This window comes from Osmerus mordax, chromosome 17, assembly GCF_038355195.1.
Source record: "Osmerus mordax isolate fOsmMor3 chromosome 17, fOsmMor3.pri, whole genome shotgun sequence".
NCBI classification, from domain to species: Eukaryota; Metazoa; Chordata; class Actinopteri; order Osmeriformes; family Osmeridae; genus Osmerus; species Osmerus mordax.
Genome location: NC_090066.1, coordinates 7442353 through 7458115, shown reverse-complemented (window position 1 = coordinate 7458115; position 15763 = coordinate 7442353). Strand labels below are relative to the sequence as shown.

General features: G+C 45.0%; 2 protein-coding genes across 6 annotated transcripts; one reads left to right on the top strand and one right to left on the bottom strand.

Moving 5' to 3' along the window:
• Window positions 1-1386: 1386 nt before the first annotated feature.
• On the bottom strand, window positions 1387-6687 carry rpap3 (RNA polymerase II associated protein 3). Of its 3 annotated transcripts, none has more exons than XM_067254695.1 (17): window positions 6573-6687; window positions 6111-6269; window positions 5785-5928; window positions 5337-5447; window positions 5126-5253; window positions 4792-4913; window positions 4613-4683; window positions 4366-4497; window positions 4107-4234; window positions 3806-3927; window positions 3610-3680; window positions 3404-3496; window positions 3033-3274; window positions 2732-2948; window positions 2499-2596; window positions 2298-2398; window positions 1387-1884 (listed from the first exon to the last, which is right to left on the bottom strand). In XM_067254695.1, exons 2-17 carry the CDS (start codon window positions 6261-6263, stop codon window positions 1808-1810), a joined length of 2010 nt encoding a protein of 669 aa, XP_067110796.1. In that variant the 5' UTR covers window positions 6264-6269; window positions 6573-6687; the 3' UTR covers window positions 1387-1807. The 3 variants fall into 3 exon arrangements, with proteins under 3 accessions (XP_067110796.1, XP_067110794.1, XP_067110797.1); XM_067254693.1 differs by having other exon boundaries at window positions 6523-6636; XM_067254696.1 differs by lacking the exon at window positions 6573-6687 and having other exon boundaries at window positions 6122-6260.
• On the top strand, window positions 2393-9377 carry atp23 (ATP23 metallopeptidase and ATP synthase assembly factor homolog). 3 transcript variants are annotated; one of them, XM_067254698.1, is made up of 7 exons: window positions 2393-2439; window positions 7046-7140; window positions 7409-7454; window positions 7649-7730; window positions 7864-8001; window positions 8194-8277; window positions 8449-9377. In XM_067254698.1, exons 2-7 carry the CDS (start codon window positions 7116-7118, stop codon window positions 8650-8652), a joined length of 579 nt encoding a protein of 192 aa, XP_067110799.1. In that variant the 5' UTR covers window positions 2393-2439; window positions 7046-7115; the 3' UTR covers window positions 8653-9377. The 3 variants fall into 3 exon arrangements, with proteins under 3 accessions (XP_067110799.1, XP_067110800.1, XP_067110798.1); XM_067254699.1 differs by lacking the exon at window positions 7046-7140 and having other exon boundaries at window positions 2415-2439; XM_067254697.1 differs by lacking the exon at window positions 2393-2439 and having other exon boundaries at window positions 6935-7140.
• The last annotated feature ends 6386 nt before the right edge of the window (window positions 9378-15763 follow it).

Below are 15763 nucleotides of genomic sequence, written 5' to 3'. Positions count from 1 at the left end.
AAGCTGGTGGCTCTGAATGCAGCCTTCTCCTTGACCTCGGGGGCCCCTCTACAGGGAGGACCTCTCACCTGCGTAGCCTACAACCCAGTCACTAAAGAACACAGCTCCTCTGAGACCATGGTGATTCCCATAGGTATGTCTGCCTATCCATTACTCAGTCTGTCAATACGAACACCTATTTTTGGAATGATTTAAAGAATGAATGAGCACGTGGTAATATTACAGGATGGGAAAATCGACGGTAATCTCTCAATCTTCGATGGTCCCTTTCTTAGATGGCCCGTCCGACGTGACCATCTCAGGGCCTCGTTCTCTAGACGTGGGGGTGAAGGCTACGTTCAGGTGCTCGGCCCAGTGCTCCCCCTCCTGTAGCTTCACCTGGACCGTGTACGGTCGCACCATGACAGGAAGCACGGTGGACGTGACCGTCAGTCGCTATGTGCCCACTGAGTCGCTGAGCTGTGAGGCCCACAACAGTCTCACTGGGAGGACCGCGAGCGTCAACGAGACTCTCTCTGTCTCAGGTAGTTAAGACGACTGTCGGGTCCACTTCTCTGAATGAAATAATGATGTACGGCAAGTTTTATCCAAAGCGATAAACAGTGCAAGGGGGATTTCAACGTGAAGCCTCTTAATCTGTACTCAAACGCTCTACAACTGAGCTACACCCCTCTGAAGAACTGAATTGTTACTAGTAAGTGTGCAATATTCAGATACCAGCTGGTAATAATATCTCTCCATTTCTCTTCTCATTCCCACAGACCCACACTGGTGTGGCTGTTGACCACAACGCTGTCAAGAGAGAACTGCTGTTGGACATTTACTGAAGTCAGCCACGCCTACTAATGTCTACCATGTGTAAATAGATTTAAGAGACTGTTTTTCAGATTTTAAAATAACATTAGCCCCAGAGATCCTTTGTTGAAAAAGTATGACCATTTAAAGCCTGGTCCTGGAGAAAATAGCACAAAACTATATAAGAATAACAGTGGGATGGTCCAATCCACAAAGGACTCTCTCCAACATTCAGGCGTCCTGTCTATGCTTCTTTAGCTGTACCAGGTTCACTCTGTTGCCAACCCTTAGGTCAAGCATATTCTCCTGATGAAACAAATGTGATATGCTGACTGGTCTTGCCATTTTTCAGGCTGTCTGCCATTTCTTTGTGATTAATAAACAGTTGAGCCATTTCACCGATTGTACACGTTTTGGTTTCAGCGTTCGTAATCTGTGTAATGTCACACTGTACTGCTGTAAAATAATGTAATACCCCTAACATTACTGTAATGTCAGTAACGTGTGCAACAGTTGGACCATCTTTGCCCTTTCACTTTTAAATCCAGTCAGTTGGCAGTGACACTGAGGCAACACAGCGGATAAGAAATAAACACGTCTTTATTCATTCCCCAGATTCTCCACATATCCAATCACACTGTCGTTCAAAGGCATCCATCATATCACTGTCAAGAGAGAACACTATCAAGGTACAACATGCTTATGAAAAAGCCATACAGAAAGGTTTGAAAAAGACTGGAAGATGCTGTCTGTAGATCAAACATGTCAGCCCCTGGTCTGTAGCCATGGACAACACGGTCACCCCACACGTGCCAATATGGCGGTACATAACTCATCCACAGCAGCAGACTATCTGTATCCACGGTGCAGCGGTGTTCTCAACTAAAACTGATCATCAAACTGAGGGGGTGGTGGTGTGTTGAAGTCTTTGAGTACATTGTACCGTACTGTACTATACGGTACTGTACTAGATACTCATGTATACGTGAGAGGTGCCTAAGAGGATCTTCTGTCACACGCCATACTGCTTCTGCAAGGCTGTAACATCCAGTCCAGCTTGGCGAAGGAAGTCAAACAGTTCTCTCAACACTGGGAGGAAAAGAACAGAATGTAAACACAACATAAGTACAATAACAGCTAGGAGACATCCTGTTCAGCGACAAGCTACCACAGAAGTATGACCTCTAGCCGAAAATGTCAAGACGACACTGTGCTACCACTGTGCCGTTTATAAATATTTATATTTAGCATGAGGACATTTAAGTCATTTAGCAGGCGCTCTTATCCAGAGAGGACGTACTATTTCATCCAAAGCGATGTACAGTTTTTTTTTTTCTTTACCCACAACCTATTGATCTGCAGTCAAGTGCTCAACCACTGAGTTATACCTATAAAGGGTGGATATAGCACCTTGAGTGCAAGAAAGGCCTATTAGAAATCAAATGTAGCATTGTTATACAAGTGAATGTTCTGGTGTTTGTGAGGAACAGAGGACACGTCACCTGTCTTCTCAGGGGTGGACAGGAACATGACGGCCATGTTGAATCTCCTGACGCTGGCCAGACTGCCGAGCACCTCCAGTACAAGCTGAGGAGACTCACTCCTGGGGGACAGGGGTGTTGGCAAGATCTTCCATCAAGCTGGGTGAATACAGATTAGGACTGTGTGTGTGTGTGTGTGTGTGTGTGTGTGTGTGTACGTACTTTGTGAAGAAAGTGTGTACGGTCTTCAGGATCAGGTTGAGGATGTCCGGCTCCAGGGAGCTCTGGAAGATCTGGACGTAGCTCTGTGGCTTGATTTGCTGTATGTGCACACACGTGCATGCACACAAACACACACTTTGTTATTACAAACACAGAACTGAACTTAAATCCAAAGGAAGTTCAGGGCGTTTGGTGTGTCAGCTAACACTGGAGCTACGTGTTCCGACACCCACCCTGAGGTACGCGTAGATGAGCTCAGGGCTGCCCCTTATCTGCCGGAGGTCTGTCTCCAGCTGGAAGCTGCTGCTGGGGGCAGGAGGAACGCCGAGGGTGGTGTCTGCTGTGGTGGTGGTCGAGACGGAGGGGGCTAGGGTCTGTGTCTGACCTGCTCTGGGCTGCTCATTCCTGGGCTGCTCATCCTGCCTGCTGCCCCCGTCCCCTTCGGGGCCCCTGGGGAACACACACACAGTCTGGGTCAGCTGACTTGATCCACCCCAAGCTGGAGAACCAGGACTCAAAACGGCATGGTTCTACCTGTGGGGAGTCGGGGAGGGGAGGTTCAAAACCTCTTCTATCTTTAGGACCTTGGCGCTGGGGGAGGTGGAGAGGGGGGAGGACGTCTCTCCCTCCTGGCCCCCACTCAGGATGGGGGAGACGGTGGACTTTGACGGCTGACTGCTGGGGGGTGCTGGGGGGGCAGAGGATCCAACCGAGAGCTCTTCCATCCTCACAACCTTCCCCCCCACTTCCTCGATGTCCACTCTTCTCAAGGGCTTCTGGGAAAGCAATGCCAATCCTTTCAACGGCATGGTACATTGTCTTGACTTAATATTATTTTCCCTATCTTTTTGCTAATACACTTTCCCACTGTAACTCAATATCACATTAAGTATAAAGTATCTCACTGTTGACCGCAGGTGCAGTGGTTTGTCGATGGCTTGTACCGTTCTCTTCTGTACGTGTTCCTCTGTAGTCAGCAGACCGCTCACGGCCTTGTCCTAAATGGGAGCAGGGAGAAACAAACCCAAATGTTCTTGTCAGAAAGCATCCATGACGTTGTCCAGGCTTTCTAAAATGACACAGAATTCAAAATGGCCGCCGAGTCACATACAGCTGTGATTTTCTGCAGCTCGCTGAACGCCTGCTTGTTTCCTGGCTCCAGTTTCAGGACCTGCTCAAAGTCTAGACAAAACACAAATAAAACAAGTCAAACACTGAAGCCAAACTAACCAACGCCAGGTGAAATACAGAACACAGAGCTCCACTTCCAAGATAACACAGTTTGTGGTGTGTGCCGTCCTGTTCACCTTCTCTGGCCCCGGCGAGGAGTCCCAGGGCTGCCCTGGCGGACCCCCGGCGGGCAAAGGCCTTTGAGTAGGTGTCATCCAGGGCGATGGCCTTGCTGCAGTCCTCCTCTGCCTCATTATACCTTGTGACAGAACCACACACACACAGGTGAGAAGGAGCTTGACATACACACAATGTCTCCCAACGTTGCAGTACCTGGTCAGCACAGCCTCTGGTCAGCACAGCCTCTGCCTCCTCCTGGAGTTTCAAGTACTCCGTATGTGTGTGTGTCTCTCTGTGCATGTGTGTGCCTCTGCTTACTTGTGGAGCTTCAGGTAGGCCATGGCCCGGTTGGCAGGCAGGAGGACGTTGGTTGCGTCTGCCTCCATCCCCCTGCTGTAACACTCAGCAGCTGCCTCGTACTTCCCCTCCTTGAAGTAGGCGTTCCCCTGAATCGTAAGAATACATCTATTCATTTAGTAATGCTTTCATCCAAAGCGACGCACAGAGTGGGGTTTGAACCCGTGTTGTGAAATGAAGATGGTCAGGATATGAGGGCATCTCCAGGGGGAGGTCGTACCCTGTCCTTCTGCACTACGGCCTCCTGTCGTCTCTGCTGCTCCTCCTGGAGCCTCTGCTGCTTGGAGTCCACCACCGGGGGCTCCGCCTGCACCTCAGGGCTCTGGGGCCCCCCACCCTGGCTGGCTAGGGCCTACGCAGGGAGAGAAGAAGACAGGGTAATTACATGGAGGGATATTTACAGTTTGAAGTAGGACCGTAACTGCATACAGCACTGTAGCATATATCTACCAGGAAGCCACTCTGACCTCATTTATTTTCTTCACTTCATTCTGAGCCTCCAGATTGCCAGGGTCCAGCTGGAGAACAGTTTCATAGTCTAGAGATGGGGAAGAAGCAGATGTTCGATGACAGCGGCCAAATCGGTCGACTTCAGGACGTCTTTAAACGACACGGTGTCAGGTTACCCTGTCCAGCGTCCACTTACCTTCTAAGGCAGACGCGTAGTTCTGCAGGGAGAAGCGAGCAGCCCCTCTCCGAGCGTACGCTTTGACGTACTTCGTGTCCAGCGCGATGGCCAGGTTGCAGTCGGACTCAGCAACGGCAAACCTACCAGGGAACACAGTCCATTCTCAACTCTCACCCGGACCCTACGAGTTCTGAATTCATCACAAACCCACCAGCGACATAAGAACAAGCCCATCTGTGACGATGGGCTTGGCGGGAACATTAGGAGTGTCGAGGCGTGAAAAGCCTTTAGCCGGTCTGCTATAGCCTTAATGGCTAACAGATAATCCAATGAGGGAGAAACTGACACATACTTTTTCTGTCTGAAGAAGCAGGCAGCTCTGTTGGTGGGCAGGACTGGGTTGAGAGGGTCTGCTCCCATGCCTCTGGTGTAACATTCAATAGCAGCGTCGTACTTCCCTTCTTTGAATAGTCTATTCCCCTGCAAAAACAAGCGTTGTCACTCTTTCCTAACACACTGAATGAGGCATGTGTCGTTTTACTATGCAGTTGAGCCAACCGTACTTTCTCCTTCTCTGTGAGGGCTTTCTCCTGGTCGACAGCAACTTCCTCTGAATCCGAGTCGTTGGACTCCACTGGGCTGTCCTCCCTATCCATTGACTCCAAAGCCTTGTCCTAGAGTGAAGTTTGAGAGTTTGAACCAAAAATACAGATCTCCTGTTGCTTTGAGTTACTCACATACACAATTGTACTTAGTATAAGAAACAATGATGGATCAATAATATAAATATTTTTTTTACATTTACATTTAGTCATTTAGCAGACGCTCTTATCCAGAGCGACTTACAGTAGGTACAGGGACATTCCCTCCGAGGCAAGTAGGGTGAAGTGCCTTGCCCAAGTACACAACGTCATTTTGCACGGCCGGGAATCGAACTGGCAACCTTCAGATTACTAGCCCGATTCCCTAACCGCTCAGCCATCTGACTTTTAAGTTAAGTTATTGCATTACCACATCAAATTTATCCCATGACTGGTAATCGTAAGACTTTATCCTCGAAGGTTGGTTTGGTTCAGTCTTTGAACTGCCCTCTGGGGATCTCTTCACTCTCTTCTTCCGTTTGTAATCCTTATTTCGCACAGGTGGGATACTTTTCTAAAAGAGAGACAGTGGCAGAGAGACAGAGGCAGAGAGACAGGGGCAGAGAGACAGGGGCAGAGAGACAGAGGCAGAGAGACAGAGAGAGACATACACCATCAGTTTCGATTGCTTGCTCATAAATTGTTTCCACCTATGGACACTTCAAGTGGTCCTCCAATTGGTGGATAGCAACGTACTTCTGGCTCACCGAGGGTCCCAGTCCTTAGTTGGTTATCTTTCTTCTTCATGTCCACCTCCCAGCTGTCTAGTTCTTTCATGAAACCGTTCAGATCTTCTGCATTCTGACGCATCTGTAGCTGCAACTCCAGAGCTTTATTCGGTCCAGACATGCTTCCCTGTGAGTGTGATTAAAGACATTGCTTCAAACGTTACTTGATCATAGCCATTCAGTTTACTGAAGATGGATGACGTTCATTTCGTAAGAACTAAACCGCTCATGCATACTATGTCTAGGGGACGTTCTAGAACTTCTTTGCTAACATTACGTTAGCACTTAGCTATCTAGGGCTAGGGTGCCGTGTTAGAGTTAACGATAACCTAACTGGAACATGCCTTGCCATTGAACAACATACAGAAGTAATAACTTGCCTCCAGTCAAATAATTGTTTCAGGAACGTCTCAGAGACCAAACAGAATACCTGTTATTTCAATCCCAAAGTAAGTATGAGAAGCTGGTCGTAGAAAACAGGTGTAATGATTAGTTTACTGTGACCGCAATAGCTTGAATGTTTGTGTTCGGCGCCATGACAGCAATGAACCAGCGAACTTTGAGTTTCCTGTTCCGTGTGCGTCGAACGTGTGCGTACATAGGTAGACAGCTGTCGGTAATGTCTATATTATTATTAATAGTATATATTTTCACTATTTTATATTGGAACCATATTACTATTTTACGCCAGATCGTCTGTATATATAGTGGAATAATAAAATAATCTATACAAATATTACATTACCTTTCACCTTTGGCTCAGCTACGTCACGTGCTTGACAAAACACTAGTGACCTTTTAGCAGCTAGCTTGCTAAAAGGAGTTCATTTACTGACAGTTCCATGCAATGGACCAAACTAAACAACAAGAAGAGGATTATGGATACAATTTATTCCCCGATAGGAGCAAGGAGAAATATTCGAAGGGATCTATTGCTGAAACCCTGTTCACTTTCAACCACAAGTGTCAGGTCATGCTTCAATTCGCTTTGGATACTAGTAAGTAGCCAGCCAGCAGCGTAGCTAAGCTAGCTAGATAGATAAAGATAACCCAATGAAAATGTCAATTTAAGTTACGTCCCAAAATTTCTGCATCTCATATTATAACCCCTATCTACGGACACCTACTTTAGCTTTTGCCATAGACCAATTGGTTGGCATATCCCATTGATTAGGGACTCTAAATTATTAGCTAACTAAAGTGTTCTGGTTTGCTAGGTAACATGTTGCCTGTCAGACTAGATAACACATGTGTCTCTTCCCTCAGGTCCATATGCAAAACTTCTCCTTGGAGCTATGAAAAGTTCAGGGTGGTGAGTTACTTTCAAAGGCATGATCTCATTAGAAGTATTCAAGTCCTATGCTAAACTGGAGATCTATATTAGAGCTGGTCCAGACAAGACAAACGTGTGGAAGTGCTGCACGGAGTGGATTTTGAACCTCCTGGACATGCAAATACTCTAACCACTGAGCTATACCCAGCCTTGTTGTCTTCTTGTCTCCTCAGCGCAGTGTACAAGGACAGACACTTTTCCTGTGAAGACTGTGATGGGACAGTTAGTGGAGGGTTTGATGCAACATCATCACAGGTATGGAACATGTGGCAGTTTGTTGTTAGACACGACTGAAGGTGAAAATCCAATATCCAAGATGCTAAGGAAGTAAGTTGCCTGCAGATGACTTGCCTTGTCAGTTTGTCAGGACTCTGTTCTTTCCTTCCAGATCGTTCTCTGTCAAAACAACATTCACCAGCAGTCCCACATGAACCGTGTGGTCGCACACGAGCTCATCCATGCCTTCGACCACTGTCGGGCTCACGTGGACTGGTTCAACAACTTCAAGCACTTGGCCTGCTCAGAGGTGAGGAAGAAAGGAAGGCAAAACATGGATGGATGAATGACTAAATGGATCGATGGATGAATTATTAAAAGATACCTTTCAATCTCCAGGGGGAAATGAATTTCCCACATTCATGAATCATTTCCATTCATTTAACTCCTGTCATGTCTGTCCCCATACCTACTTCAATTTTGTTTGTTTTTCTCTCCTAAGATTCGTGCAGCTAATCTTAGTGGCGATTGTTCATTCTACAATGAAGTGTCTAGATTCAACTTTGGCCTCAAACAGCACCAGCAGGTACTGTCGTAACTGTTTCCCTATATTTGTTAGCTCCCCGTCTCAAATATGATTTTAATGACGAATTACAGACAACATTTGTGTTCTCATGTGAAACAGGAGATTACAATTAGTGTGCAGAATTTGTCATGGCTAAGTAAACAAATGTCCTGTTTGGTTCCTTGTGTCAAGGAGTGTGTCCGAGGCCGCGCCTTGCGCTCCATCCTGGCGGTGAGGAAGGTGAGCAAGGAGGAGGCAGAGAAGGTGGTAGACGAGGTCTTTGACACCTGCTACAATGACCACGCCCCCTTCGGTAGGATTCCACACAACAACAAGGACGCTAAATTTGCCGACAGAGATTATCAGAACAGAGATCGATACTACGCCAACCTCTAAATGTGTTTGTATATATACACACACAACATGAATTGTAATTGTATTATCATTTTCTAATGGTGCTTTTATGCAGAGCCCAGAGAAACCTGGGCAGTCAGGTGTCCACTATCTGTCCTGTGCAGATAACTGCCAATAACAGTAGCTTATGAAACATCTAAGGGAAATATAATGAGTCTTTCCTCTTTGTTTTCAAAGACGGATTTCATAAATTGAAGGATTCGAATCATAGGTAAATAAACATACGGAAAAGGTTTGATTTTTGGGACATGATTCCCCACATAGGTTTATGTAATTTTTAGGGGACCTTTTTCAATTCACAGTATTGCTTGTTAGTTCTCCTGGGACACCAACGGGAGTGTTTATACAGAGTATAAAGCCTGCAGAGCTTGCATCAGCACAGAAGGGTTAAGAAACCTAACACCTTCCACTGGATGCATCTCCATCTCTGCTCTTAAACACGTGGACCTACACTGACGGACAACTGAGACTTTCATGTAAATAGTGTTGATTGTACTGTGCTATTCAGTTATAGTCAACGTATTATTACTATTATTATGCTGGAATAAAAGTTCTTATGAAGATGTTTAGTTATAAGCTGTCAAAAGAATTCTTGCATTACAGAGCATGATGTTAGACTATCAGAGTTGAAAGGTTATTTGAAAGGCTTTTAAAAATGTCCTTCTGCACTCATTTGATGCTGGCAGGTGGATGGGATTTGCATATTTGGGGACTTGTCTAGTTGTTTTTCTATTTCAAACTGAAATAGAAACAGATACAGAGAAGTCAATGAAAGATTTTCAGATGGAATTGAGACCCATGTCTCTAAGTGATCTGTTCTTGCATCACACAAGCATTTCAAGGAGATACTATACTTAATTGCTATTTACTTTATGTAAATATAGACAAGCACTGTGGAAAAACATTATTGGGAAGCATGCAGTAATCTGATGCAAATCCCCCATCCTTCAACAAGGTGGTTTTACTGTAAATGAGAGCAAGGACAAGTCTTTGGCGTTGATCTTCTAACATATTATCCAAACTTTTGACAAGTGAAGAGCTTTGATGAAGTTCCTTTTGAAAGGTTTACATTTCCAATATTGCCTATCTATGGGAACGTCTTTGAGATCAACCTTTTAAGGACCAATTCCACAATTTGTTTACATTTAACCAAATGAACGTGACTATTGGAGTGTCCCGTCTTACCAGAAGAGGACAGGACAACATCTTGCAGACTTTCTCTCTGAATGTCACTGACATCAACATTTTAAGATTCCTTTTTCTCTCTCTCTCTTGATCTTCTGAGATGAATAAAGACCATTATGTGGAAATCTTCCCCTGACCCCCCACCTCCCTCCTCCATCACCACAACTTGCTACTACATTTGGTGACTTTCAGGCTATCACAAAGAGTGCAGACATTACCGTGTGAATTATAATAAGGAAGTGTCTGTTTAATGGGGGGACTGTGTGTGTGTGTGTGTGTGTGTGTGTGGGGGGGGGGGTACTCCAGATTAGACAAACATTCATCAAGCAGGCTTTACAGTGAGTTAAAATCTTACGTGACATCAAACAACATGGACGTGGAGTAGAGAGCTAGGAAGGAAGATTACGTTCATTTGAGAAGCTTACAGATAATTGCATGCACAGGCAGGCTCTTGGCTTAGTGTTTTTTTGGTAAAAAAATACTTACAAGGAACAACAGCCTTTTAGGATTTTTGTAGGCCAACAATAATGCTACACAACTGGCATTTAAATTAAACAATAGAATCATTGCTGAAATGACACACTACATGCCATTTATTAATAGACAAACACGCAAAACTAAATGTTTGACTTGTGAGTTGTTAATTACTGTTTTTCTAATGTCTTGTAATATATTTAATTTAATCATTGAAAGCGACACAATGCTCTTCTGGTCGAATGTTGTGCAATCACAGTCCACGCGATGGCAGTATTGCTACACTAAAGTAGGCAAATGACTTAATAAGGCAGACTCCGCCAGGAGACTCAAAATGAACCAAATGAAGTCACAGTTGCATTGATCTGCATCATTGAATCACTTTATGTGCGATCTGGCTCAGGTAAATGTCAGTCTTGTTATGGGGGGTAAGATGAAACGACGCAGTAATTAAGTCACCGCAGAGAGAACGGAGTCCTATGATTTCTCCATCCATTTAAAACGGCAGCTCCCACTGTGTTCTAATTAGAACGCTCCGATGCCATTTAAGTCCCTAGACTTGGTTAATCCACGGAGACAACACATTATCCCCGCGAGTGCTAATGATCTCACTTGATTGATCTAAATAAATCCAGATATTCTCTCAGGAACTAAAGTTGAGATGCAACATGGGAGTCATATTGTCACATGCCTTTGACACAATCATACACAGACAAGCTTCCAATATCACAACTGTTAAATGGGGTTGTTCCTTTTTGGGGTCAAGGAAACTTTTTAAGGACGTATTTGAATCCAAGCTCAGGGAGGAAGGGATACTTGTCATATTAGGCTATATTTTAAATGTTTCAAATTTCAACCTGATTTATTTCTTTATAGACCTTTATACCAGTGTAACAGACCACAACTCCATGTAGACTGCGACCAAAAGAATGTCAAAAACGAGACCTTGAGCTTAAGTCATTTCTGTTTCCGAAGTCAATGGTAGAAGACACATGAAGGATGTTTTTTTGTTTTTTTGCCCGTGGTTGACAATTACATTAGGCTTCAGAATTAAATGCCTGTTTGAACAGATTGATAGTAGGTTTGAATCCTGAGCAAGATACCGTGATAGGCCTACTTATCAAGGCCAACAAACCATTGCAGTGCAGGTAATAATAAGCTTAGGCCTATGCTACAAAAACCGGCGTAGATTTCACCTACACCCGATCTTAGGCACTACACCTGAACTCATTTCCATAGACAAACTTTTATCGTCTTTAGTAGGCCTATGATACAACATGTAGCCTAACAAACGCAGCAGCTAAGCTTAAGAGTGCATTCATTCTGTCAATGTGATATGATTAAGAAAGCTGTTAGCAAAGAAACTGGCGGTAATTGAAGAGCCGTTATTTATAATTCTCCGCACAAGCCCACCTCGGGCTAAACAACTAACCCGACGATTAACTTACTCAGCAGGTAACCTCCAGAAGAGTCTCGCGCTGCATGGTGGTTTGAAATCAATTGGGAATTTAATTAAATAGGTGTTTAAAGTCTGGCATGCAGTGTCGGTTGACATCTTCGCCTTTTTCTTATTTTTAACTTAATGAAAGGAATGTTTGGCGCTGCTGCAAATTATAATTTAAGGTGTTGAGCAAATATTAGCAAATCAATTACCTTCCAAAATAGTTAATGTTTTTTCTATTTCCAAGGCATTGATGTCGCTCAAAAGACCGAGCTGCTATTCACAGTTGCCCGACACCTCAATCGACTGTCTTCAAGCCCCCAGATAGGAGAGAACACAAGAAACGGCGGTAATGAGAGGAAAAACATCATTACACAGCAGAATCCGTTCACTCCTCTCAATTTAGGCCCTTTATTGTGCCTTGATAATTACTGCCGTCTCTCCAATTTAGCTTCATACACAACAGGTAGACTACAGTGGCGCTTCCTAGCCGACGCGGTACTCCATAAACAGCTTCAATAATCTGCCAAGGAAAGCATGCTCTGTGGGTCAGATGAGAGTTGAACAATAGATGAAGACGGAGGAAAAGCAGCTTTTTATGTGTTTCAAGATGGCACAGAGAAACATAATGTAGCCTGTCTATGACTGCTAATGCAAGGTATTTGTGAACAGTAATGAATGTTTCTGGCATTTGAATCTTCATTTGACTAATGATATGCATGGTATTAATTGAGCCATTAGCATAACAACCATTGGACAATATCCTAGAGGGAAGAGGATGGCTGTTTTTTTTTTTCTGTTCTTTTTTTCTACCCCTCAAGTCATGTTCTCATTAACGAAGCTTCTGTAACCTTGACAAACGAAACTTCTGTAACCTTGCCAAACTTTTGTCCCCTAAAGGAGTAGTGTTATATCATTTATACAGTCTAGTTAATTAATATTTCCCATCGATGAATCCCGAGGCACATCTAGGATGCTTCACTGAAAACACTGCAGCACAAAACTGCAAAATAACTGCCTGACCTCAAATGTTTATTATTGATTCAAAATGCATAATTAAAAGCAAGGATCTGTACCACACCATATGATTAAATGTGACCCTGATTGTAGTAGTATGGGCGATCAAACACAAAGAAGAGGTCTGCCTAAGTCCAAAAATTAGAATGAATAATTCATTAACTTTCACATATCAGTGTTCAAACACAGACATCTACAACAATATCTATCAATTCAAGGTGGGTGAGGAGAGTAGTTACATCTGTGTATGTCATCACATCATCAATGAAACAAGAGAAAGACTATGTTCTACTCTTACGAGGGCTTCAGATAGTAGGATATTGCTTTTCCTCATCTGATTAAGCCTAGCACCTCTCCTCTCTACACCCCATGGGGTCGAATTTAGGCTACTGGAGCAAAAATGGTTTCAGTTGGTTACAGTAATACTCATAGTACGTCACTTAATGAAACACTTTCTTAATACAACCCCCAAATATACCTTTGAGAATACTCTAAGACAGTTTCTCACTGTTGAAAGGCATGTAATAAAGGTTAATATTTCCACACAAAAACTCACGATAGCTCTAATTCAAAATACTGCAGTATTTTTAGGGCTTGACTCAAACCGGTTTTGTGGCTGCAAATCCAGGCTCCATGATAAGCTCCTGGGGCTTGCTGAGGAGTGAGGCAGGAGCCACAGCCCGCTCGCTGCCTCGTCTGAGGAGTGAGGCAGGAGCCACAGCCCGCTCGCTGCCTCGTCTCGCTCTACACCCTCCGCCCCTGCCGCACCCCCCCTCATCTCCCTACGCGGCAGCCAACTAGCTTCAGTTTAGTGTCTAGTCTTGGCACACACTTGACTTTGCATGAGGGAGAATAAGCTCCCCTATAATTCTCCCCTATCCTCTGTTTTGGCGATGAAGATGTGAAGTGTTAGGACCATGGTGGAGATCGAACTTGGGGTTGAGAGGGCTGTAAGATGGTTTGGTTTTGGAAAACAGTATGGAGGACCCAAGCAAAAGGAGTGTAAACAACATATATCTTTAGTTATAATGATGAATGAGTTGTTCTCATTCGTGAACAGGAGGAACTTGCAGATAGATGGCACCATCGACAAAGACTTTGAGTTCAGTTATTCACCGCATTCAACACACTTAACCAACCAACCGATAGTGATAAATGCTGTGCGACATTGAGTCCTTTGTCATCCCTAATTCCAAGGACACAGAGGATTGCCCGGTCCTCTCTCATCTCAGCCTGGCCCATTTGGACAACAGCGGCCAGGCGCCTTGTCGGCGAGCGTCCAGGGAGTCACACACCGATGGAGGGAGGAGCATGAAGCAGCCTGGAGGCGGGGTGGGCGAGGGAGGTGGTGGGGGGGGAAGTCTCTTTGGCGAGCCAATTTAGAGTGACCTCGTCCTCGTGTGGCCTCCCCAGTGCTGAGAAACCTGGTAACGGTCTCCTCAGTCCAGGGGCTTCGTCACGGCCGCTTGCCCGCTCTGATGCAGCCGGGCAGGCGGAGGAACCAGACCTGAACGCTGGAGACCTTTGGGGATTCCCCAGCACTGCACGGGACTGACAGGACTTGATGCTGCCATCTGGATCTCTTCTCCTCTCTTTGGTCTCGCTTTGTTCTACACGGAGACGGGTTCTTGTTTTTGTTTCGTCGTTTCGTTTCACGTGGGAGATCACGGAATCGTTTCAACGCCTGTTTACGTTTGCCTGGCCCGACCAGAGATCTGGACGTTTCAAACGTCTGGATGTTCTCAAAGCTTGTTTGTAGGCCTAACAGAACATAATTCTACTTAGGCGTACATCAGTTTTACACAAGAAAACTAATTAAACCTCCAGATCAATCATTACTACACAACAACAACAACAACCAACCATCTGCTGGAACGCCGAAGCAGCACTTCGAGCCCATGTCAGGGTCTCATTAAGGCCTCGGCTGAGTCGGCCCTCCTCTTCCTAACAGCTCTCTCTAATCGCCATTTGCATGTTGGTTAACCTGTTCCGGCTCTGCGTCCCTAGGGGGTTCATTATCCGGGTGGGATGCCTCACAGCACGGCGTCTTTGACACAATCTCTGACCCTGCCCACATCCACGCTGCCTCTCATCCTCATTAGCCACGGCGAGGCAGGGCAGGGCAGCGAGGCGCAGAGCGAAGCTTGCCACGAGACCCGCAATGCATCCCACGGTTATTGATCAGCCTTTGTATTAAATGTGTCGTTCGCCCCAAGGCAGAGAGCAATTAAAAAGTAAACGCCGCGAGAGCTAACACACTTAGCGTGACATAATGAATGCACACTAATTACTCAGTTTAGAAAGGCATAAATCCGTGGGATTTTAGACCCAAGCGGCCGAAAGGGGGAGGGGGAGACTCGCCGAACAAAATGCTCCCACAAACAAGGGGAGGCCTACCTTTGAATGAAGCAAAACAAGGGCAAATCGTTCAAACCTTTTCATGGGGAATTCGTTTTTGTACGTGCACTTTTTACGGGGGGATTTGTTTAAATGTCTGGAGTTTTGGAGGATGTTCCGTTGTCTTTAACTCCTGGCACTCAGCTCTTGTTTTTCCAAGTCTATTTCACCGCTCTGCTTTCAAAACAGCCAAATTCTCATTTCAGCCACTAGGTGTCACTATGATGACACCAGGTGGTTTTATTCAATACTTCACAATCACACTGAAACACACACATCTGTGAACATGACTTTTTGTGTTTGGAGATTACAGGTGAATGAGTGACTCCCCTATTACTGTGTGCAGTAACAATGAGGGTCTTAATCGTCTCGTAGGTGGAGAAACGACAAGAGACAAGGTATCATTTATGTATTTGATTCAACCCTGACAAGCTCCTACTGTGGTTTCTTCAGGTCAGTTGCCTAGAACAACAATCAACAAACATTTACTAACAGGGGTGACCAGTCAGTGTCCCTCAACTCATATAGCAATCATTAATGCATTCACTTAGTGTGTGTTTTCTGCAATACCCCTGTAAG

Bases quoted from the DNA above. Each gene is read 5' to 3' on its own strand.
- rpap3 (XM_067254695.1), bottom strand. From the start codon at position 6,263: ATGTCTGGACCGAATAAAGCTCTGGAGTTGCAGCTACAGATGCGTCAG. The intron at 4,498-4,612 runs GTCAGAGTGGCT...CTCCCTGCGTAG, and splicing joins AAGTGAAGAAAATAAATGAG to GCCCTAGCCAGCCAGGGTGG. The intron at 3,928-4,106 runs GTAAGCAGAGGC...TTCTGTCACAAG, and splicing joins GCCTACCTGAAGCTCCACAA to GTATAATGAGGCAGAGGAGG.
- atp23 (XM_067254697.1), top strand. From the start codon at position 6,990: ATGGACCAAACTAAACAACAAGAAGAGGATTATGGATACAATTTATTC. The intron at 7,455-7,648 runs GTGAGTTACTTT...TTGTCTCCTCAG, and splicing joins GCTATGAAAAGTTCAGGGTG to CGCAGTGTACAAGGACAGAC. The intron at 8,278-8,448 runs GTACTGTCGTAA...CCTTGTGTCAAG, and splicing joins GCCTCAAACAGCACCAGCAG to GAGTGTGTCCGAGGCCGCGC.